The following is a 25,116-nucleotide window of genomic DNA, read 5'->3' as shown; positions in this document are numbered from 1 at the left end:
AACAGGTGCATGTGTACTTGTATGTACACTAATGCTAGGATTATTGTAAATTGAATTTGAAGTACTAATTAAGTCGTTGAATGCAGACATTGCAAAAATAGCAGAAACGTGGTGTCACTCAGATATAAGTGATGCTGAATTTCATTACGGGGAGTACAATGGGTACAGGAAGGACAGACAGGACAGGTTAAGCTCTTAGTTAAGAAGAATATTAAAACTGACAGTGCATCCAGTTGACTTGGTTGAAGAGTGCAATGTTGAATCAGTTTAGTGTGATATAAGCACTGGGAAAATGTGTAATGGGCGTAATGATTGTGATGAGCATATAACCAAATATTTAACCCAATAACTATACAGGAAATAGAGTGGCCCAGAAGACCAGAATGTCTCATAATGGGAGATTTTAACTTTCCAGATCTTGACTGGAATTTGTAGGTAGTTCACTCACACCCTAGCAAGACTTTTGTGGATTTCCTGGATGACTGTTTTCTACAGCAGCATTGTAGACAGGCAACAAGAGGAAACACTACTCTTAATCTGATTATCAGCAGTGATTCTTCATGCATTAAGAATCTGCAGGTAAGATCTTATGGTTTGCCAACTGTCTTTTTGTAATTGGTTACCCAGTTTTCTCTCTGACTGCTCACTGAGGGTGATGGTAGATGGGTCTCTATCTTCTAACTTCTCCACTAATGCTGGTGTCCCCCAAGGTTCAGTTCTTTGCCCTACTCTTTTCCTCTTGTATATCAATGACCTTCTTCCATTGACTGGAAATCCTATCCATAGTTTTGCTAATGAAAGCACATTGCATTGCACTTTCCAGTTTGAGAAATCTCACCCTACTCAATCAGCTTCAACTTCTCACTGGCGCCTCCGTAGCCAGGTGGGAAGGAGCAGCAGTGAGTAGCACACGCTTCTTGATTAGACCGGGGTTCGAGCCCGTCACCACCAAATACGAAGGACGCGGAAAGGTCAGGAATGACCACCGCATGTTCACAGAGCAATATGGCTTTAGTTGCTAATGCTCCTGAAAACCAAATAACAACAACAATCAACTTCTCAAATATCCGCTATCAGTTCCTTAAATGCTGATCTCCAGGTAATTCTGCAGTGGGGCAAAAGACAACTTAGTTGATTTCAATCCTTCTAAAACTCAGTCCTGTCTTATTTCTCACAAAAAGGATTCTTCTGCTCCTATGCTTATCTTTGGTAACACTCCGATTTCTAGGCAAGATGTTATATCTCTTTTGGGAATTACCCTGACTTCTTCTAATATCTCTTGGCACAAGCACATTACAAATATTGCTTCCTCTGCATCTAAAAAACTTGGTTTTCTCTTTCTATCTCGGTGTTACTTTTCTTCCAAACAGCTGTTCACTCTGTACAAATGGCAAATCCACTCCTCCATGGAATATTGTTCCCACATCTGGAACAGTGCCCCCAAAACCTCTCTCAGGCTTCTGGATTCCATTCAGAAGAGGGTAGTTAGGTTAATTAATGATTCATCTCTAACAGAGTCTCTCCACTCGATGCCTCATAGACATGCTGTTTCTGCTGCATACATTTTTCTGCAGATACTTCCATGAGCACTGTTCTTCTGAATTGGCTTCTGTAATTCCCGTTCTTTCTTTCAAAACAGTCCGAACATGTGTTGCCACCAGCCAACATCCATTTACTGTCCAACTTCAAACTTACAGAATCAACTTTTCATCTTCCTCATTTATTCATTCAACTGGCGTTTTCTGGAACAATCTTCCTTCATACATATTTCCTGAAAATTGCTCTAATGTCAACAAATACCTTCTTTCATCTTCTTAACCTCTAACCCATGCAAGGTACTAAGTACTATAGGTTCTAATACCTCTCGTGTTTGGAGTTTTCATAAAAAAAAAACAAGAGACCACTGAGTAGCAGCAATTACAGTGTATTAATGTGGAATTCAATTAAAGACATAACTACTGTCAAGGGTAAAGACTTGCTTTCATATGAATTACTTCAGAGGTTTCAGACAGTTTTTAAATTGTTTGCAGTGGCACCAACTGATGCTGTTACTATCAGCAAATTCTAAATCTGAAGTTATCAAAGAAGTTACTAGGCTTTTCCTAGCAACAAAGAATACTATTCTAGGCTTAGACCTAAGTGGATGTCAGATGAACTGTTTAGATTCATGGCAGAGAAGAAAATTGCATGAGATGCATATAAATTATCTTGTGATACAGAAGCCTGTGATATACAGGTTGTTTCAAAAATGATGGTCAATAATTTAAAGGTGAAAAGTACAAACTAAAATAAGCAAAAAAGTCCCAGTGAACATCAGGCCGCAAACGAACCATTTTCGAGATAATGCACATTTTGAATATGGGAGCACTACTTTACCAAAAAGCTGTGAATACTTGGCTAAGGGTGGTTTTATTAAACATAAGATAATACATTTTAATTTTCGGTTTCAACACCACAGGATTTTACAGATGTTACATGTTACTACAAAAGGTGTTCAAAATGCTGTCCTTCCATCTGTACGCAGCTTTATAGTCTTCTCTGCATTGAGTTGCAAATCCTCTCAGGTGTTCCTGGGTCACTTCTGATTTGCTGAAAGGCTCCTTCAACCTGATGCTGCAATTTCTCAACTGTGTTAATGTCAGAAGTGTACACCAAGCTTTTTACATAATCCCATATACAAAAATATTTAATGTGGCCTCCCAGCCACATTACAGGTCCACCTCTACCTATCCACGTTGAACATACCTTCTAGTTAGATACCGAGTCACAACTCAAGCAGAATGTGCCGTTGCATCATCATGCGTAAACCACATGTTCTGGCTTTGGTGAAGTGGAACATTATCATCATCAATGAGATCTGGAAGAACATTCTGCAGGAACTGAAGGTACAGCTCTCCTGTTAACCAGTTTGGGAGAAAGTGTGGTCCACTTAGACAGTCTCTTAGTAGTTCTGCCCAGACATTCAACAAGAAACGTTGCTGATGTCGTGACTCATGAATTGCATTAGGATTTTCATTGGACCAAACGTTGACAGTTATAAAAACTAAAAATACCATCATGAGTAAACCAAGCTTCTTCAGTGAACAAAATGTTTAAATATTGGGGGCTCAGGACACACTATTGTTGTATCCACTGGCAGAAGTTCACTCTGGGAGGGTAGTCTGTATTGCTGAGTCCTTGTCACGCTGGATATGGTATGGGTACAGTAATTGGCAATGTAAAATTCGCCACACACTGTTGTAACTCAGCAGTTGCTCTGCAAGAGGGTCGCTCTTGCAGAGCAACCCTCCTTGTCGAAATTCCTGGATTTTGTTCTCTTCTTTCTAACACCCTTTCCTCAAAATCAGTTGTTATGCTTTTGGCCCTATTTGCTCGTACTGCTTGCGTGTAGCACCCATGTTCTCTAAGGCAATAATGTACCCTGATGAATGTGTGCCTGTTGGGCTGCCTTTGGCAGGATAAATTCTTCTTGGTGCAAACGTGCAGCCTTGAGTGCACTGCTGTTGGCTTTACCATACATACCATACACATAAAATGCATGTCTGCATACTCTTAATTGCTGTAACTTCTTTCCATGTTGACTATCCTTTGACAAGTGCTAGTATGCTTGCTACGTCTCAGAGCATTGAGAGAGGAGAAACGGAGAGAATGAGCATAACCTAACCTAAACAAACAAGTGAGTGGTGGATCCCAACTAGAAATGTGCAATATCTCGAAAACGATTCACTTAAGGACCCATACTAGGCTTTTTTTGCATATTGTAGTCTGTACAGTTCACCTTTAAATTATTGACCATCACTTTTGAAACACCCTGTATATAAGTCTTTAATCAAGTAACAAATGAGGTTAGGCATGCTAAGGCAGATTATGAGAAGTCTCTGGCAAAGAATGCAAATAAAAACAGCAATGACTTCTATGTTATTTTAACACTGAATTGAATTGAAAATAATGGAGGAAGAAAGGAAGGTGTTGAATCACATTGGGACACTTGCTGTTTACAGGTTATCTGTTGATGACCTTAATCTCGTTGCAGACAAATTTATTAGGCATTTTGCATCTACATTCACACATCAGGAATTATTTGGGTTGGGGGATGCCAGTTTAGCAAACTCTAATGAGGAGCTAAATGACTTCGTGATAACTGAAAGGTAAGTGTAGGAGAAATTGTTAATGATGGACATAAAAAAAGGCTGATAGAATCTATCTAATTTTATTAATGGAGGCGGAAAAGGAGGTAAGCAAAGTCTTAGCCATAATTAAGAGAGCATCCTTGTGTTCAGGGAAAGTCCCTGTGGACTGGAGAAGTGCAAATATATCCCCAATTCATTAAGTGTGTGTGTGTGGGGAGGGGGGAATAAAAATGCGACATGAGTAATTACATACCTGTTAGCTTGATGTGTTTTCTGTCCATTCTAGGGAAAATAATAGAATCACTGGTTAAAGAAGTAATGCAGGACCATTTGGACAGGCATGAAATTATATTGCAATCACAGCATGGATTTGTTAAGGGGTGATCTTTTATAACCAGTCTGATGTGTATCTATAATGCAGTGACCAAGAACCTGGTTCCAAAAAATAATTTTGACATCATATATTTAGATTTCATGAAGGCTTTTGATACTGTTGCACATAAAAGACTGATGTGTAAACTGGAGCAATGTGGCCTTAAGAGCAAGTTGCTGCTATGGATAAAGGGATGGTTAAGTGAAAGAAGACAGATAGTGGTTATCAATACCAGGCTCTTCATGGACTAATGTTATTAGTGTAATTCCCCAGGGTTCAGTGCTGATTCCATTGTTGTTTTCAATATTTATCAATGATATTGATAAAGGTATATCAGGGCTTAATGTCTAACTTTGCAGGTGATACAGAGTTTTGGCAGGGTGGTTAATGACAGTCATCAGTGTGAGCTACTGCAACAAAATCTAGGAAAATTGGGTCAATAGGCTGAAAAATGGCAGTTGAAGTTTAACATTGGTAAATGCAAGGTACTGCACATGGGTAGCTGTAATCCCAGAGTAACATATCAAATGCAAGGTACTGCACATGGGTAGCTGTAATCCCAGAGTAACATATCAAATGCGTGGTACTACACTCAGGGTAGTGGACAATAAAAAATACCTTGGGGGTAATTGTGCAGTCAGACATGAAATTCTCTGACCAATGCAGACATGCTGCTAGAACAGCTCAGGGATTTTATCAATGATATACAGAAACTTTGCTAGCAAGGGTGATTATCACTGTGTAGAAGGCTATGGTTAGGCCTCACTTTAGGAAGGATGTAGATTTGCTGGGACGGGTGCAGAGAAGGGCAGCCATATTGGTGAAGGAACAAAAGGGTCCACTTTCGTAGAGAGAGAGAGATAGAAAGAAAATGTTTATTGCAATCAAAGAAAAGATGAAAACAGAGAACTGAATGTTGAAACTGACTCGTCACGGCATGCAGGCAGGAGTTAACAATGCCAAGATACGAAAGTGAAAATAAAAAAAAAAAATTAAAAAAGAGGCAAAGAAGAGCTCAGTCTGACTGTTGTCATTGCATGGAAAGCACTTGCTTTCTATATCTTTTATCATATGCAAATTTGTGAAGATCGTCAAGTTTGGAAACCTGGAATAGCTGAAAAGGGAGGAAACAATCTGTCAGGAAAAGTCTTAAATTCTCTAGGCAGCCAGTCTTGGAGTAGCCTGCAAGACAGAGATAGGGATTCTCCAGCAGCATGTATCCCATATGGTTGGCTCAGAGGTAAGTCTTGCATTATATAATTTTATTTGCATTTTCACTGTGAATCCTCCAGGAATCCATAAGCTCGAAGAGACAGGGAACCCCCATTGCATTTGCTAATGCTGTTGTTCTGGCTTGTGGGAACAGATTGGATTTCCAATTGTCCCATTTAAGTAGCCAATATTCAGATGCAATGAGAGACTTTTTAGTCGTTTGGGTAGCTGGAGCCCAGACTTTCAACCTGTGTACTGTTGATGGTGGGTAGATAATCATTCTGATGTATGATTTCAGGATCTTTAATGTGCAGCAGATTTTGCTTTGTTGTCAAATGAAGACTCTAGGCCTGTGAGGAGTATTTATCCAGTTGCATATTGAAACGGAGTTTAGGGTCGAACATTACACCTAAGTCAGAATGTACAGTAACAACAGCAATTTTGTTGTTACCAAAAGTGGGAGCTATCACAGAGGGATCGGTCTTCAAAGAGAACATCGTTATCTTGGTCTTCCCAGGGTTGATTGTCATGTCAAAGTGCTGTAGAAAGGATGCAATTTCCGACAGACTATTATTAAGGTGGTTAGTGGTCATGATGAATTTGAGACTGAGCCCAATTGTGGTAAGAATCTTAAAGTCAAGTCATCAGCATAGGAGATGATTTTTTGGTTTTTTCGCACGAGTGGGGCAATAATTGCTGTAAAAAACAATCCAGAGAGGAAGGATATCCCCCCCCCCCCATGGGACTCCAGCGAGAACAGTCCTCCGATAGTATCTTCTTCAGTTCTGAAAATTGCAGTGTCTTGAGAGAAGGCACCTGCATGAAGATCTGATTGAGGTGTTCAAAGCCTTGACAGGATTCAATAAGTTGTTGTTAATGGTATTCTTCCACCTGCTGAGACTACACATAAGAGTGGGCATAAATTCAAGTTGAGGAAGGATGGTTTCAGGATAGGCATGTGAAAGTTTGCCTTCAGCCAGCGAGTGGTTGGTTGTGGGAACAAGCTTCTGTCTGCTGTTATGGAAGTAGATGGATTGAGTTAATTCAACAAGAACTAGACATATTTTTGGAGGGTATGGATGGCAACTTTTTGTTTTGGACTGATGCTATATAAGCTTGCTTTTTGGCATCATTTGCCATTACTACTAGTATAAAAGAAAAAAAACATTGTCATTTAATCAATTTTCTTGCAATTATGTAATTTTATTATGCATATTGTATTAGTTATCTATCAGTTATTTTCACTCTGTGTCTCTCCTACTTTCTTCAACTTTCTCATTTTCTCAAACTATTCTGTATATTTTAATTTATTTTTTTACTGTTCTTTTATTTGTTTTCCTCTGCCCTACTTGGGTTTAGCATTTGCTACCATAGATTGCGCTAGACTACTTCCCCAATTTTCTGCTTGCTTATTTCTACATTCACTATTTTTTTTTTTTTTCTGTTAACATATATATAAAGGAGCAAAAGAAATATGAAAATTAGAGAAGGAAAAGAAAAAAGAAAGGACATTCACAGACTAGGGCCACTGATCATTATATAATTAGTTAAAATATTAGTCAGAGAAAAATTAATTTTGCGATTTCACTTTTTTTTTCTTTTTTTTTTATGTCAATAGAGGTCACTTGTTGGTACTGTATATATTCAAACGTTTTTAGTTTTTGTTTTGATTTCAGTTTAGTGCACTTCTGTGTTATTACTGTACATTCTCTTTCATTCTCTGTTATAGCTTTGGCATTAGTAGGGCATATGATGCAAAAAAGCAAGCTTATACAGCATCAGCCACAAAAAAAAAAAAAAAAAATCCCATTTCATATAACCATTTGCTCTAAAAGTTTGTCTTGTTCTTCCTTGAATTTATTTAAAGTATCAACTTCCACAATGACAATACGAAGTTTGTTCCAGCAATCAACCACCTGCTGGCCAAAGGTAAATTTCAGCACATCTCTTCTACAACTTTCTTTCCTCAATTTGAATTTATACCCACTCAAGTTTGTGATTATTATTATTATTATTATTATTAGCCTTTATGGTGCAAGGAAGCCTGAGACTTGTGCTGCACCAGGCAAAAAAAAAAAAAATTCTGAACTACCCTGAGAGAGAGAGAGAGAGAGAGAGAGAGAGAGAGAGAAGTAAAAGGGAATTGCCATGAAAGAGAAGAATGATGATATCCAGCTCAGTATCCTGGGTGTGCCAAATCCATACTCACCAGATGTTGAGCCCCTGGATCCAAGCAAGAGGAAGAATGCCATCAGCATTTAGCCTGCTCAACCCATTCAAGGTCTTATACACCTCAGTCAAATCACCTCGCAGGGACCTAGTCTCCAGATGCAGCAATTTGCAGAATGTAAGTCTTTCTTGTTTAGAGCACCCCTTTGTACCCCTCACCAATCTTTTTTTCCTTCTCTATACTCGTTCTATCAACTCTACATCCTTCCTAAAATGAGGCCTCCAGACCTGTATGCAGTATTACTGTCATTAACAACCCTGCCAACCTTTGTATCATCTTCAAACTTAGACATTAAGCCTGGTATATTTTGCATGGCCTAATCGTTGTCTTATAAAAAGGAATAATCACCTTCTTCCTGCTACTAGCAAAATTCCTGTATATCATTGACAAGACCCCGTAACCTGCTCAGGCAGCCTGTCTGCACTGCTCATGAAACTTCATATCTGCTGCACAATTACCCCAAAGTCTTTTTCATTCTCTACCACCCTGAATGTAGTACATGGTACATTTCTCTGGGGTTACTTCTACCCATATGCAGCATTAGCAAAGGCACATTGCTAATTTATGCCCTCTCAGGCATAAATTCAAATTGAGGAAAGGAGTTTCTCTGGGGTTACTTCTACCCATATGCAGGACTTTGCATTTGTCAATGTTGAATTTCAGTTGCCACTTCTCAGCCCATCCTCGCAATTTTTCTAGATCCTGTTGCAGTAACATACTGTCATTAATAATCCTATCAACCCTTATGTCATCTGCAAACTTGGGCATTAAGCCTGATATATTTTGCATTCTCTGTAGAGCCAGTTGTAAACTACACGTGTAATGCATAAATCACTCCCCTCTTTTTTATTTTTGTTTTAGCTTTGATTTCTTCTATACTTTAATTTCCTTGAATACCTTAATTCCAAAATTATTCGTATCTTATAGTTTAACCTGAACCTTTTTCATCGTATATTTTATGTCTGAAACAAAGACTAATACTTGATATTGTTGTCTTTAGGTGTAGTCTTGATGGTTGTTTCTTGAAAAGTAACATCAGGGTTATGCATTATGTGGCAATATCTTTTTCCTTAGTATTATATCATTATGTGTTATATGTTATTATTTCTTATATATGTTTTCCTTTTCTTTCTCTCTTCCTTCTATTACTTTGATCTATAAACTAATTTTATTCCTTCCATCTTGCTTTTTCTGTTTCTCTTCAATCTTCTATTTTTCTCTAAATTAATATCTTAACTATATGTATATATATGTGTGTTTCTTTCTTACTCCTGTTTTTACAGATGAACTATTCATCAACTTCCCCAGGAAGTCATTATGGGGTAAGTACACTTAATCACTATTTTTTATTTTATTGATAAACTGAACCTTGATTATACAGTTATTTTCATTTTATGAAATGTTCCTTATGTAATTTCTTGTGAGTTGGATATTTTTGGCAGCTCTTTTGGCACCATAACTGCCATTAAAAATATTTTCTTGGGATAAACTGAATTTGATTACCCTGATTTTGTAGGTGGACATTTTTGACAACTATTATGGCACCATAACATCTGCCATTAAAAAAAAAAAATTATTTAGGAAAATGTTATTTTAGAATTTTTCCCAAGAAGTTTAACTTTCCTTTAAATCAATGAATGTATGTTAAAATAAAAAGTGGCTATTTTAAATATACTTGTTAGACCCCCCCCCCCCCATATAATATATTCTTGTATTGTGTGGTGTTTTTAAAGTCACTGAAACTCATATAGTTGAATTTATCTTCAGTTACACTTGCATGAACAACATATCAAGATGCCTGGTCAGCATGAAGAGGAAAAGACCAACCCCTCCAGCAATATGAAAGCACGACGAAACAAATGGCCCTCAGTCCTCAGCAGCTTTCACTCTCCCTCTTACGGCAGCGAGAGGATTAGAGTGGAAGCAGAGGGTGCTAAGAATCTCTGGGTATGACCAGGCTGCCATGCACGGAAACTGAACTTGGCCTGTTATAACGTAAGAACACTCATCGGTGAAGACAGGATATTAGAGCTGGAAAAGGAATTAGAAAATGTGAATTGGAATATCATCGGTTTGGCTGAAACAAGAAGAAGAAATGAATCACTTATAAGTTTATCAAGTGGAAATCTGCTGTACAACAATGGAAACAGTGAAAGGAGTGAAGGTGGAGTTGAGTTTCTGGTCCATAAAGATTTTAAAAACAACATTTTGGAATTCAAAAGTACATCACCAAGGGTGTCAAGACTAATACTCAAGATTTCTAAGAGGTACAAGCTAAAGATTATAATGATTTATGCACCAACATCGAGCCATGATGATGAAGAGGTTGAAGAAATGTACACCAAAATTGAGAGTCTTCTAGATGAGCAGAAAACCCACTACACTATTATTATGGGAGACTTCAATGCTAAGGTTGGAAAAAGACAAAACAGCACAGAAAGGGGAACTATAGGAAATTTTGGAATTGGTGAAAGAAATGAAAGAGGTGAAAGACTTGTGGAATTTGCAGAATCTCAAGGACTGTCAGTAATGAACACTTTTTTCAAGAAAAGGGTGAACAGAAAGTGGACATGGAAGAGTCCAAATGGATTAACTACTAATGAAATCGACTTCATCCTCACTAATAGAAGATATATTGTGAATGATGTTACCGTCCTGAATAAGGTAAATGTTGGAAGTGATCACAGAATGGTAAGATGTACACTTGATATAGATGTAGGAAAGGAAAGGAAAAAACTGACTCGAGTAAATAATACAAAGGTCTTTGAGATATCAGAAGAGGAGAAAAAGCAGTATGTACTGGAACTTAAGAACAAGTATGAACTTCTGCAGACTGCTGAGGACCAAGATATCGACGAGGAATATTACAACTTTTTGAAAGTGATAAAGCCCAAGAAACCTATAGGGAAAAAGAAATCCAAAGAAGAAAAAATTAGTCAAGAAACACTTGTCATGATGAACCGAAGACGACAAATGAAAAGCAAGAAAAACACTGACAGGGAGAAAATTGAGTATACTGAGTTATGCAAAGCCATTAGAAAGAGACTCAGAGAGGACATAAGAAGATTTAACACAAGAAAAGTAGAACAAGCATTAAGGGAAAACAAAGGATTTAAATCAGCAGCCATGAGCAGTAATACAGAAAGACAAATGATACTGAAACTGAAGAATAGCGATGGTGTACTTATAAACAGCAGAGAAGGCATAATTCAAATAGCAGAAGACTACTATAGAGAATTATACAAGGAGCAGGGGAATGATGCCAGTAGTGGGGAAGATGGATTGCAAAGTAGCAACACATACGACATACCCAATATTCTTCCTGATGAGGTAGAACATGCATTGAAGAAAATGAAGAATCAGAAAGCCCTGGGGGAAGATGAAGTTACTGTAGAGTTGTTAAAATTGGGAGGAAGAGACATAACACAAAAACTGGCAAGGCTCTTCACAAAGTGCATTAGAAAAGGTGTGACGCCTAAGCAGTGGAATAATGCAATCATAGTTTTGCTGCATAAGAAAGGAGATAAATCAGAAATTGAAAATTATAGACCAATTAGCTTGTTATCCCACATCTACAAGTTGTTCACAAGGGTCATTACTAACAGATTAGAAAGAATACTGGATGAGAATCAACCGAAAGAGCAAGCTGGCTTTAGGACAGGATTCTCAACTATGGATCACCTTCATGTAATATCACAGCTAATGGAGAAAGCAAATGAATATAAAACACCATTATGCCTGGCATTTGTGGATTATGAAAAGGCATTTGACTCCATACAGCATAAGGCAATGTTTCGGGCACTGGAAAGACAAGGCATTGATACCCCATATATTATGATTTTGAAGAAAATATACGAGAGTGCTACCTCCTTTATTAGACTAGACAAAGACAGTAGGAAATTTAAAATTGAGAAAGGAGTTCGACAAGGAGACACAATATCTCCTAAGCTGTTTACTGCTGCCCTTGAGGAAGCTTTCAGAAGATTAGACTGGTCGCAGAAAGGAGTCAATGTGAACTGAGAGTACCTAAACCATTTGTGATTTGCAGATGACATTGTAGTCATAAGCCATGATCCCAAAGAATTAGAGGAAAATCTTAATCAGTTATGCACAGCTAGTAAGGATTTTGGACTAAAGATGAATATGTCTAAAACAAAAGTAATGATGAACAAGTATGCCACAGAAAGGGAAATAATGATTGAAGGAGCAGTAATTGAAAAGGTGGAGTCATATACTTATCTGGGACAAGTTATTAGCTGTAATAATGATAAATGGCTGGAAGTCAAGAGAAGAATAAATTTTGGATGGATAGCATTCAGGAAATATAGTCACATACTGAAGAGCAATATCCCAGTTTGTCTGAAACGTAAAATAATGGACCAATGTATACTCCCCACCATGACTTATGGAAGTGAAACTTGGGCACTCACCAAAAGAATGGAAGAGAAGCTGAGAACCACACAGCGAAGAATGGAGCGAATCATATTGGGAATAAGACTGTTAGATAAGAAGAGAAACACATGGATTAGGCAACAAACTCAAGTAAAGGACATTCTTATCAAAACTAAAGAACTAAAATGGTCTTGGGCAGGACACATAGCTCGAAGACATGATGACAGATGGACTAAGAAAATAACAGAATGGTATCCAAGAGGAGCTAGAAGAAAACCTGGAAGACAAAGGCGGAGATGGATAGATGAAATTCATGAGTTTGTGGGTAGTAAATGGATGTCCAGTGCTCAAAACAGAAGCAACTGGAAAGTTGCTGGAGAGGCCTTCATCCTGCAGTGGATTGAAAATGGCTGATGATGATGATGATGAACAACATATAATTCTGTTGGCATGTAGAACTGTTGATAAGGTCACAGTGCATTATACGAGGTGTTACTAGTGCTCACCATTCTGAGTTAAATTTGCTCAAATATGACATATTTCAGATTTGATGTAGTGCAGGTCCTGAGGAATATCACCAGTTAACTCTTAAATAGTGTCCTTTACTTTTTCAGTTCAGTGTAAATTGTTCAGAAATACCTGCTCTATTTTAAATTAAGATTTAAAATAACCACACAGAAAAAAAATCGGGAGAAGTAAAGTTTAGCAATAAATGGCATCCAGAGTCCATTAGAGATCATGGGATTTTAAAGCAAACACACATTCCACTGTTTGTATGCACATTAGCATTAGTAAAGGCACATGATGCAAGAAAGTAAGCTTATATAGCATTAGCCCAAAAAAAAAAACCCTTCTCATTTGACCCATCCACTTGCTCCAAGTGTTTGTCTAGTTTTGCCTTGAATCTATTTAAGTTATCAACTTCTACATTTATTTTTAAACAGTGTTCTGGTTGGTACATTATTTCATTAAGAATATATCCAGTGCTCAGGGCTTTTAGTAGTAGTAGTGGCATGTGATGCAAGTGTATGAGCTTATGCAACATCAGCCAAAAAAAAAAATCACACCATTCCCTCCAAATGCCTGTCCAGTTCCTCCTTAAATTTATTTAACCTATCAACTTCCACAACGACAGATAGTCTCTTCTCCAATGGAACCTCTATCTCATGGCTATTCCCAACCTCGTGTTGTTTGGCATTACAAGAATGCAAAATGGGATGACCTGCGAGACTTCTTTTCTTCTTTTCCTTGGTTGGATTACTGTTTCAAAACTTCTGATGTCAACGTTTGCTCAGATCGTGTCAGTGAAATTATTTTTGCAGGAATGGAATCCTTTATCCCACACTCCACTTTAAAATCTCGACCTTGGTTTTCCAATAAATGTGCTAAGGCTGTTCAAGAGAAGAATGTTGCATATCGTAATTGGCTTGTTTTAATTCTTCAGTTTCATTTTCTGCCTACATCAAAGCTCGCAACAATTGTAAAGCAGTTATTAATCAGTCCAAACAAGAGTTTGAACAAGCTAAGAGCAGAAAACTTGCTTCTTGCCCTAATGGTAGCCGAGCATTTTGGTCTCGTGCCAATTGACCGCAACTTTTGCCCATCTCTCCCACCTCTGTCCAAACCAGATGGCTCTGTTGTCACTTTAGCCAAGGATAAAGCTGACCTTCTAGCATCCCATTTTTCTTCCAGCTCATGTATTAATGATCTTGGTAAAACACCTCCCACCATTCCCAACACACTCCATTCAATGCCTCCTGTTGTCTTCCGTCAAAAGGATATCAGAAGGATTTTGATGAATCTTGATGCTAAGAAAGCTCCAGGTCCTGATGGTATTTCTCCACTTGTTCTCAAAACCTGTGCTCCTGAACTTACTCCTATTCTTTGCCGCCTTTTTTCACTTTCTTATTCCAAAGGTGTTTTTCCTTCTGCTTGGAAATTTGCTCATATCCAGCCAGTTCCTAAAAAAGGGTGACAAATCCCTCCAATCCAATTATCGTCCCATTGCAATTACTTCTACTCTTTATAAAGTAATGGAGAAATCAATTAACCGCTAACTCTTAAACTACCTAGAAATCTTCCGTCTGATCAACAATCGCCAGTATGGATTCCGTCAGTGTCGATCCACTGGTGATATTCTGGCTTATGTTACCCATTTATGGACTAATTCAATGGAAAGGTTCGTTGAAACACAAGTAGTTGCTCCTGACATCTCAAAGGCTTTTGATCGTGTTTGGCATAAAGGTCTTCTTAACAAGCTTCCATCTTATGGTTTACCAACTGTTTTTAGTAATTGGTTATCCAGTTTTCTCTCTGATCGCTCACTGAGGGTGATGGTAGATGGCTCTCTGTCTTCTATCTTCTACACTAATGCCGGTGTCCCCCAAGGTTCAGTTCTTTCCCCCACTCTTTTCCTCTTGTATATCAGTGACCTTCTTCCATTGACTGGAAATCCTATCCATAGTTTTGCCGATGATAGCACATTGCATTCTACTTTCCATTTTGAGAAACCTTGTCCTTCTCAATCAGCTTCAACTTCTCGAAAATCTGCTACCAATTCCTTAAATACTGATCTTCAGGTAATTCTCCAATAGGGCAAAGGCAACTTAGTTGATTACAATCCTTCTAAATCTCAGTCTTGTCTTATATCTCGCAAAAAGGATTCTTCTGCTCCTATGCTTATCTTTAGTGACACTCCGATTTCTAGGCAAAATGATATATCTCTTTTGGGAATTACCCTGACTTCTAATTAATCTCTCTTGGCACAAGCACATTACAAATATTGCTTCCTCTGCATCTAAAAAATTTGGTTTTTTCTTTCGCTCTCAGCGGTACTTTTTTTCCAAACAGCTGCTCACTCTGTATAAATCGCAAATCTGCTTTACCATGGAATATTGTTCCCACATCTGGGGTGGTGCCCCCAAAACCTCTCTCAGGCTTCTTGATTCCATTCAGAAGAGGGCAGTTAGGTTAATTAATGATTCATCTCTAACAGAGTCTCTCCACTCGCTGTCTCATAGATGTATTGTTTCTGCTGCATATCTCTTCTACAGATACTTCCATGGGCACTGTTCTTCTGAATCGGCTTCTATAATTCCCACTCTCTCTTTCAAAACAGTCCAAACACATGCCGCCACCAGCCAACATCCATTTACTGTCCAACTTCAAACGCACAGAACCAACTTTTCATCTTCCTCATTTATTCATTCAACTGTCGTTTTCTGGAACAACCTTCCTTCATACGTATTTCCCGAAAATTACAATATACAGAAGTCCAATGTCAACAAATATCTTCTTTCGTGTTCTCAACCTGCAACCCAAGCACGGTACTAAGTACTATATGTTCTAATACCTCTCGTGTTTGAGGTTCACATAAAAAGGGAAAAAAAAAAAAAGGTAGCAGTAACTGGTTCCAAGATTGTTGACACCTCCTCAAAAACTTTGAAGGAAAAAGGGTTCCAAACGACTGATCAAACTTTGTAGAGAAAATGTTTAAAGTTTTTTGACTGAATTGTGATGATGGATGAGTGTGTGTACATAACTGTGACCCAGATACTGAACAGATGAGCAAGCAGTGGAAACATTCAATGTCACCAACTGCAAAGAAAAAGCCAAGGATCGGTTGTCTTCCAATAAAGTTCATGTCAGTCTTTTCAGACTCTAAAAGTATCATCCTTATAGATTATCTCATAAAAGGCAACATCACCTAGAAGTACTATAGAAATCTGTGGGAAAGTTAAGAGATGATATCAGGTTGAAGAGATACAGGAAGCTGTCCAAAGGTGTGTGCCTCTGCCCAACAGTGCTCCTTCTCACAAATCTGCTCTTAGAGTAGACTTTACAGTCAGGTGTGGCTTTGTAAATCTTCAGCACTCGCCTTACTCTCTTAACCTCTCACCTTCAGACTTCTTCCTTAAAATGAAGAAACCATTATGGGAGCCACAGATTTCAGATTGATGAGGAGGTAATTAATGAAGTGGAAGCCTGATTTTCTGCTCGAAATTAGGAGTATAAGAGGCCTGAAAGAGCTTATCTGCAAATGTGCAAAATCTGTAGCTCTAGAAGGTAGCTGGTTAATGAAGGATGAATTTACCAGACATTTCAAATCTCTAATGCAAATGATGGTAACTGTTCCCTCGTACAGGAACTTTGCCTGCAGGGACAAAGAGGTGATTATCCCATTGTATAAGGGAATGTTTAGACAGCATCTTGTACTGCATACAGATCTGGAATCCTCATTTTAAGAAAGATGTGGATCCCTTGAAGGAATGAGTGCAGAATAGAGCAATCAGATTAGTCAAGAACACAAAAGACTTCGGTTATGCAAATTGCGGCATTTGTGAGCAGACCTGGTTACAGTGTTTAAGGCTTTAAATGGATTGAGTAAGATGGTTCTCTTTCTCAAATAACATACACACCAAGGAGACAAACTTAAATTGAAAAAACAATGGCTGTAGAACAGACAAAAAAAATTTACCTTCAGAGAGTGATTGTTGAAAGAAACTACCATCTGATGTTGTGGAAGTGAGTAGTTTAAATTTAGGGAAGAATTAGGCTGATGCTGTATTAGTTAGCCAATCCCTGCATCATTTCATTTGCCATTACTATTGCTACTAATAATAAAAACCAACAGAAATAAAATTGAAAAGACAAGGAACCACCAGCTTGGAAAAGGAAGCTTCAGCACATGATAGAATAGCTGAGAGTAAAGATAGACCAACTGACCCAGTACCACCTGGATAACAGAAATAAGAAGCTGGTCAGAAAAGTGAAGGCCATTTGAGAAATACATCCACAGCAAATAAGATACCCATAATCAGAGGATTGAAGAATACCTGGACATACTCAAGCAGAACCTCCTTGCATGAATAGAAGACTTCGCTAATATAGGGAGAGTGCCCAAAAGAAAACAGATAACTGGATATTTCGTGAAACCAGAGTGCCTTCTGCAGAAACATTGAACAACAGGAGCAGGTGGGCAATGGCACCCCCGACCAGAAGGACTCTGAGGGTTCTGGGGTAACCTGTGGAGCAGCAGAGTTAGCCATAACATCTATTCCCCCATGGATAGACCTAGAACAGAAGAAAATCAAGGATGTACAAGAGACAACAGAATGGGAGATTCAGGAGGAAAGAGTACAACCGTTGATCCACATCTACTGGTACAAGAAGTTGCACACACACACACAGACACCTAGCTGAGCAGTTCTCCCAGATTAGGCACCCTGAACTCAAGGAATTACCTATCTGAAGGCTGAGGGCAAAGACACCACAAACCCGGCAAAGTACAGACTGATCACCTGTCTCCCAGCAATGCACAAGCTGCATAATTAAGAAGATATCAGACCACTTGGAGAGCCAGAACATCATGATTAAGAAATAGAAAGGATGTAAGGAGCAATTGACCATTGATGCAGTAGTTATGGAGTGAGCCTACATCAACTATAGCAAGACCTTTAACTATATGCCTCCATAGCTGGCTGATAGAGATTATCAGGAAATCTACAAAGTCAACCTGACTTTAACGCACTTCCTAGGAGCAATCATGGCAAAATGGAGGACCACCATCAAGGTGGCAAATGTCATGATCAGACGAATCGCCATAAAAAAGGAATCTTCCAGGAAGATGCCCCCAAGCCCTCTGTGGTTCTGTCTAGCACTCAACCTGTTGTCCAACATGCTCAATAACAGCAAGTACAGATATACCCTAAGATTAGGGAGGAAGAACCTGTACACCCTCTCTCATCTGATGTTTATAAATGACATCAAACTCAGTGCTGCAACCTAGAATCAACTCCAACAGCTACTCCGGATCATGAAGAGTTTAGCACTGACATCAGGATGCAATTTTGCCTATACAAATGCAAGATCCATGGATTACATCACGGACATTCAGTTGGCCAAAACTACCAGCTGAAGAACAGTGAAAAGATTAAAGCCATGACAGATGGGGGGGGGGGGGAGAGAGAGAGAGAGAGAGAGAGAGAGAGAGAGAGAGAGAGAGAGAGAGAGAGAGAGAGAGAGAGACCTACAGATATCTGAGAATGATGATGATGCAGCCTCACTAGTTAGCATAAGGAAATCACATGACTGAGAAATACCACCAGAGACTGACAAGCTTGCAAAAATCAAAGCCGAATGGGGGAACTCGGTGCTGGCCATATATATATATATTTTTTTTTTTTTTACTTGTACAGTTCCAGTACTGACATACTCCTTCAGGATCATAGATTAGACCAACACCGAGCTGGAGGAGATCATGAGATTTACCAGGATACTGATGACCAAGAGCCACCAACACCACCCAAAGTACTGAGAGACTGACCATAGCCCAGAAATAGATAGGAGGGATTGAATGACTTCATTTAATAAGAGAAGAAAACACAATAAAAAATCGCTGGGATTACTTTCAGGAAAACACAGCACCAATCCACTAAGCCATAAGAAAGACAAACAGCACACAGCACTTAACCTTAACAAGGAACCCCCACTCACACAGACAGAAAGATGGGCAAAGAAAGCACTTCATGGTAGATGCTACACTGACCTCCATTAAGACTACATAGATGGCTTCCAACACATAGCTCACGAACGGGATGCTCTTCCCCAAGGCCAAATGATTCTTGCTCGCCATCCAACATCAGATAATGAATCCCAGGAACTACAGGAAATATGTTGCCAAGGGCCCCCTTGTCAATAATGCCACCTGGCCCCAGAAACAATACATCACATCATTGCAGGATGCACAGTGATCACGCAGATGGAGTACACTCACAGATATGACCAGGTTGCCAAAAATACCAGTTGATCAAAGAAAGTGTACCATATTTCGAGTACAAACCTTAGGCCATACTAGAGACTCGTACTCGCAAACTATACTTGTTTTTATAAGAACCCCAAGCACGAGGGTATTAGAACCTATAGCACTTAGTGCCATGCATGGGTTGAAGGTTGAGAAGATGAAAGAAAATACTTGTTGACATTAGACTTAAATTTCTGTAGATTGTAATTTTTATGAAATATGTGTGAAGGGAGGTTGTTCCAGGAAACAGAAGTTGAATAAATAAATTAAGAAGAAGAAAAGTTGGTTCTGTGAGTTTGAACTTTAATTTGTCCATAGATGGGTAAAATAAGCCAGAATATCACCAGTGGATCGACACTGGCAAAATCCATATTGGATATCATTGATCAGACGGAAGGTTTCTAGAAAGATTAAGAGTTGGCAGTTAATTGATTTCTCCATTACTTTAGAAATAGTAGAGGCAAGTGCAATTGGACAATCATTGGATGGGAGGGATTTATTATCCTTTTGTAGGAACTGTCTGGATATGAGAAAATTTCTGAGCAGATGGGAAAACATCTTTGGAATAAGACAGTGAAAAAAGTCAACACATCTTTGGAATAAGACAGTGAAAAAAGTCAACACAACAGGAGTTAGCTCAGGAGCACAGGTTTTGAGAATAAGTGGGAAAATATCATGTGGACCTGGAGCTTTCTAAGCATCAAGATTGTTCAAAATCCTTCTGAAGTCCTTTTACCAAATGACCACAGAGGACATTAAGTTGAGTGTTCTGGGAATGGTAGGCAGTAATTTATCCAGGGCCCATCTTAGGCCTAGGGACCATACTTTGAGGGGGCCCATAAATGGCAATGGGCATAGCCAAAATAGGTGATATCCATAGTGTAATGATGAGCTCGAGTGCTCGTGTTCCTTATAAAATTTGCAGATAACTTGTAATGCAGCTGCTAGTAAAAATGCACATCTGCCCGATATGTTAGATTTGTATATATTTCCTTAGAAATATATGCAGATTTATTTGCTTTAGAATTTTTAAATTGATTGTGTAATCCTAATTTTCCCAGGGTCCTATGCCATATTTTTTTACTATTAAATTAGGGCATTTCATTATGAACATTTTTAGAGGGGCCCCAAAAATGCATTTTGCTTAGGACCCACATATTCTCAAGTTAGGCCCTGGGTATACCAAGAACATCAATGCACCAATTGGAAAACAAGTAGGATGCCAGGGTCAGCTTTATCTTAAGCTGGTGGTGATAGAACCATCCGGTTTTGACAGAGGTGGAAATAGAGATGGGCAAAAGTTGGGCCAATAGCTTTGGCAAAGAGACCAGAATGTCCGGATACTATTTCGATAACAAATGGTACTCTACTCGTAGCCTGTTTGAAATCTGGTTTGAACTGATTAATGACTGCTTCACAATTATTGCGAGCTTTGGTGTAGGCAGAAAATGTAACTGGAGATTTCGATACAAGCCAATTGCGATATACAACATTCTTATCTTGAACAACCCTAGCACATTTGTTGGAAAATCAAGGTTTAGATAAAGGTTGAGATTTTCAGGTGTAGCATGGAATAAAGGATTTTATTCCTACAAGAATAATTGAGCAAAATTTACATCAGAAGATTTAAAACAGTAATCTAACAAAAGAAAAGAAAGGAATAAATCTCACAGATCGTCCTATTTTTTCATTCTTGTAATGCGAAACATGGTGTCAAGAATGACCACAAGTGAAATGCTCCATGAGACCATCACTAAATTGTGATCTGAAGTACATAAAGGACCACTCACTTCAATCTTGTACTAAGAAGGGTTTATGAGAATAAGGACAAGCATATTGGCTGTGTGGTTTGGATTGTCAGGAATTTTGGTGGATAAATGTACACAATCTGTGTGAGGTCATTAGTAATTGCAAAAAAAAGCTCAGCATCTCGACCAGCTGGGTTCGTACGACTAGAAAATGGAAGCTAGCTGGAGCTGTGAACATTAAAATCACCAAAGAACATTACCTCACTATTAGGAAAGTTGGAAGAAAGGAGAAATTTCAAAGAGGAGAAATGAATGAGTTCCAATGGAATTTGGCAGAATGTGGGAGAATTTTAAACTAAAGAAGATCGAAAAGAGATTCTGAATTATTAAGTCTGGCAGGGAATATCAGAGCAGGCATATGCACAAATATCACCTTTGAAGCGAAAAGAATTATACAGTAAATAATTCAGACAACTGAGATGGGCAGTTGTCTAATCATCTGATAATTAGGATTCTCTTAAAAACAGTACATAAGGTTGGGAGATTTAAATCTTTTTGCAGATAAATTTGTTTTATTACCATTAGCATTAGTAGAGGCATTTGATGCAAGAAAGCAAGCTTATGCAGCATCAGCCAAAAAAAAAAAAAAACCACTACTTCACCCCTCTGTTCGTTCAAAATACCTGTCCAGCCGAGCCTTAAACTTATTTTGGCTATCAACTTCACCGACAAGGGATGGAAGTCTGTTCCACCAACCAACCACCCACTGGCTAAAGGCAAATTTCCGCACGTCTATCCTACATCTGTCTTTCCTCAATTTGAATTTATACCCTCTCAGGTGATTATTCTGAGTGAGAGAAAGAATCCCATCAGCATTGAGCATGCTCAAACCATTCAAGGCTTTATACACCTCTATCAGATCACCTCGCTGGTGCCTAGTCTCCAGACACTGTAATTTGCAAAACTTAAGCCTTTCTTCGTAAGAGCAACCCGTTGTTCCATTCACTAATCTTGTTGCCGTTCTCTGTACTCGTTCCAGCAGCTCTACATCCTTCTTGAAATGAGGCCTCCAGACCTGTATACAGTACTCTAGGTGTGGCCTGACCATTGCCTTATACAAGGGAATAATCACCTCCTTATCCCTGCTAGAAATATTCCTATATATCATTGACAATACACCATTAGCTACTCTTGCAGCCCGTCTGCACTGCTCAGAGAACTTCATATCTGCCTGCACAACCACCCCCAGGTCCCTTTCATTCTCTACCCCCCTGTCAGTGTAGTACCACAGAGTTGATACGTTGCTCTGGGGTTGCTGTTTCCCATGTGTAGTACTTTACATTTGTCAATGTTAAACTTCATTTCCCACCTCTCAGCCCATCTGCTCAACCTTTCCAGATCCTGTTGCAGCAGCATAGTGTCAGTAGTGTCCTTGACAACCCTGCCTACCTTTGTATCGTCTGCAAACTTGGACATTAAGCTTGATATACCATCATCGATATCATTTATGAATACAGAAAACAATAATGGACCCAACACTGAGCCCTGAGGGACTCCACTAATAACATTAGTCCACGACGAGCAGTGTCCATTGATTACCACTCTCTGTCTTCTCTCCCTCAGCCACCCCTTTATCCACAGCAGCAATTTGCCTCCAGTGTCACACTGCTCCAATTTGTGCAGCAGTCTTCCATGTGCAACAGTATCAAAAGCCTTTCTAAGATCCAAGTATATAATATCAAAGTTATTCCCTTCATCCAGTTCCTTTGTGACTGCATCATAGTATCCAATCAAATTGGTCAGGCAAGACTTCCCCTTAACAAAACCATGCTGTGTCCGAGCTATAACTGAAGTCTTGTCTAAATGATCCTGCAGTGCTTCTTTAACTAGTGCCTCCATTAATTTTCCCGGAACAGAAGTTAAACTTACAGGTCTATAATTACTTGTGTCAGCCTTTGATCCTCCTTTGTGAATTGGGGTCACATTTGCACATCTCCAGTCTGTGGGTACCTCCCGAGTCCAAGGAAGCTCTCATAATTATGGCTAAGGGTTTGCTTACTTCCTGTGCTGCCTCCTTTAATATAAATGGGTAGATCCCATCCACCCCGGGTGCCTTTCTTGTGTTTATCTTCAACAATTTCTCCTCCACTTTACTCTCTCAGTTATTACAAGATTCTCTAGCTTACTGCTAGAGTTGAATACACCTCTGGCATTCCCCTCGCTGAATAACTCCTCATGTGTGAATGTCGATGCAAAATATTCATTTAGTTTGTTAGCTACCTGAGCAGGATCATCAACAGTTGACCCATCGATATCAAGTGGACCAATCTGATTCATGCCCTTCCTTCTAGAGTTTACATAAGTAAAGAACTCTTTGCTGTTTTTCTTTGCATCCCTTGCCAAAGATTTTTCGTAATCTGCCTTCGCCTGCCTAACCTCCTGTGTAACTTGTTTACAAAGGAGATTACAAAAGAAAATTGCAAAAACCTGAGCAGCTCAACAAGCTTGTGTGTTTATAAAAATTTAAACCAGCTAGAGTTGTAAAATTTAAAATCACCAAGAAAAATTACCCCACTGTTAGGAAATTTATTTCAGAGAAAGGAAGTTGAATAGTTCTACATGATTATTGTAGCTGGGAGAACAGTAGAGGAAATAAACCAATTTGACAGAGTGGCACAAAAAAATTTAAGCCGGAGAGGTTCAAAAAGAGGAGATTCCACATCTGGCGTTCTCTGGCAAGGATTATCAAAGCAGACATATGCAGATTCACCTTACGCTTTGAAGCGAAAGAAATCATAGAGCAAATCATAGGACAATAGTGATTGTCCCTCTGTATAAGACAATGGTCAGGCCACGCCTTGAGTACTGCATACAGGTCTTGAGGCCTCATTTTAGGAAGGATGTAGATTTGCTTGAGCGTGTACAGAGAAGGGCAACAAGATTGGTGCGGGGAATGAAGGGATCCTCTTACCAAGAGAAGCTTAAGTTCTGCAAATTGCAGTGGCTGGAGACTAGGCACCTGCACGGTGATCTGATTGAGGTGTATAAGGCCTTGAATGGGTTGAGTATGCTGAATTCTGGTGGGATTCTTCCACTTGTTCAGATTACGAACCTAAGGGGGCATAAATTCAAATTAAGGAAAGACAGATGTAGAATAAATGTGCGGAAATTGGCATTTAGCCAGCTGGTGGTTAATTGCTGGAACAAACTTCCATCTGTCGTGAAAGTTAATAAGTTAAATAAGTGTATAAGTTAAATAAGTGTATCCCATCCCTTCTACAGGGATGGGATACACTTAAATAGAAAGGGTGCAAGAATGTTTGCTGATGCTATCGAGGCAATGTTAGGTGGGTCGGAAAACTGCTAGATTGGGGGGATACAAGGACTAATAGATTAACAGTAGCCACTGGCAGAGGTGAAAGTGATTCTTGCACTGCTTCTATTGGAATGAGCCGCAGCCTGGAAAATAAGATGCAGGATATTTCAGAGACTGCTGGGAATCATTGGGGTACAAGTAAACACATGGGTTGTGTTAGGGTAGCTAAGAAAAAGAACAGGTGCATGTATACTTGTGTGTACACCAATGCTAGGAGTTTAGTAAATAAATTTGATGAATTTGAGGTATTGCTCAAAACATCAAAGGCAGATATTGTGGGGATTTCAGAGACGTGGTGTCACACAGATATAAGAAATGCAGAACTGGAATTTGGGGAGTACAATGTCTACAGAAAGGATAGACAGGATAGGAAGGGAGGAGGGGTTATGCTATTAGTTAAAAAACACATAAAATCCAAGGAAGTGAAGCCAGTCGACATCGCTGGACAGTGCTGTGTCGAGTCAGTTTGGTGTGACATAAGCATTGGGAGATCAAAATTGAGAGTAGGAGTGTGCTATAGGCCTAATGACTCTGATGAGTATAATAAGAAACTGTTCGGAGAAATAGAGTGGGCCAGTAAATCAGAGAGTCTTATAATGGGGGATTTTAATTTCCCAGATATTGACTGGAATTTGGGGGCTGGTCACTCACACAGTAGCAAGGCTTTTGTGGATTTATTGGATGATTGTTTTCTACATCAGCATGTTCGGGAGGCAACTAGAGGGAGTAATACTCTTGATTTGATTATCAGTAGTGATTCTTCATGCATTAAGAATCTGCAGATAAATGAACCACTTGGTGGCAGTGATCACAGTGTGCTGAAGTGGGAGTTACTCAAAGAGGTAACTACCAT

General features: G+C 39.0%; 1 protein-coding gene across 6 annotated transcripts in view; it reads left to right on the top strand.

Annotated features, from left to right (window-relative positions):
* The window catches only part of LOC150077541 (single-stranded DNA-binding protein 3-like), a 729,210-nt gene that overhangs the window by 537,486 nt on the left and 166,608 nt on the right, over positions 1-25,116 (top strand). For all 6 annotated transcript variants that reach the window (XM_090386678.1, XM_090386675.1, XM_090386677.1 and 3 more), the window contains one exon: positions 9,229-9,267. In XM_090386678.1, coding sequence (XP_090242804.1) covers positions 9,229-9,267 — 39 coding nt within the window. The remainder of the gene's footprint in view (positions 1-9,228; positions 9,268-25,116) is intronic.

This window comes from Mastigoproctus giganteus, chromosome 12, assembly GCF_048544385.1.
Source record: "Mastigoproctus giganteus isolate SK-2022 chromosome 12, ASM4854438v1, whole genome shotgun sequence".
NCBI classification, from domain to species: Eukaryota; Metazoa; Arthropoda; class Arachnida; order Uropygi; family Thelyphonidae; genus Mastigoproctus; species Mastigoproctus giganteus.
This window is presented reverse-complemented; position numbering and strand designations above follow the sequence as displayed.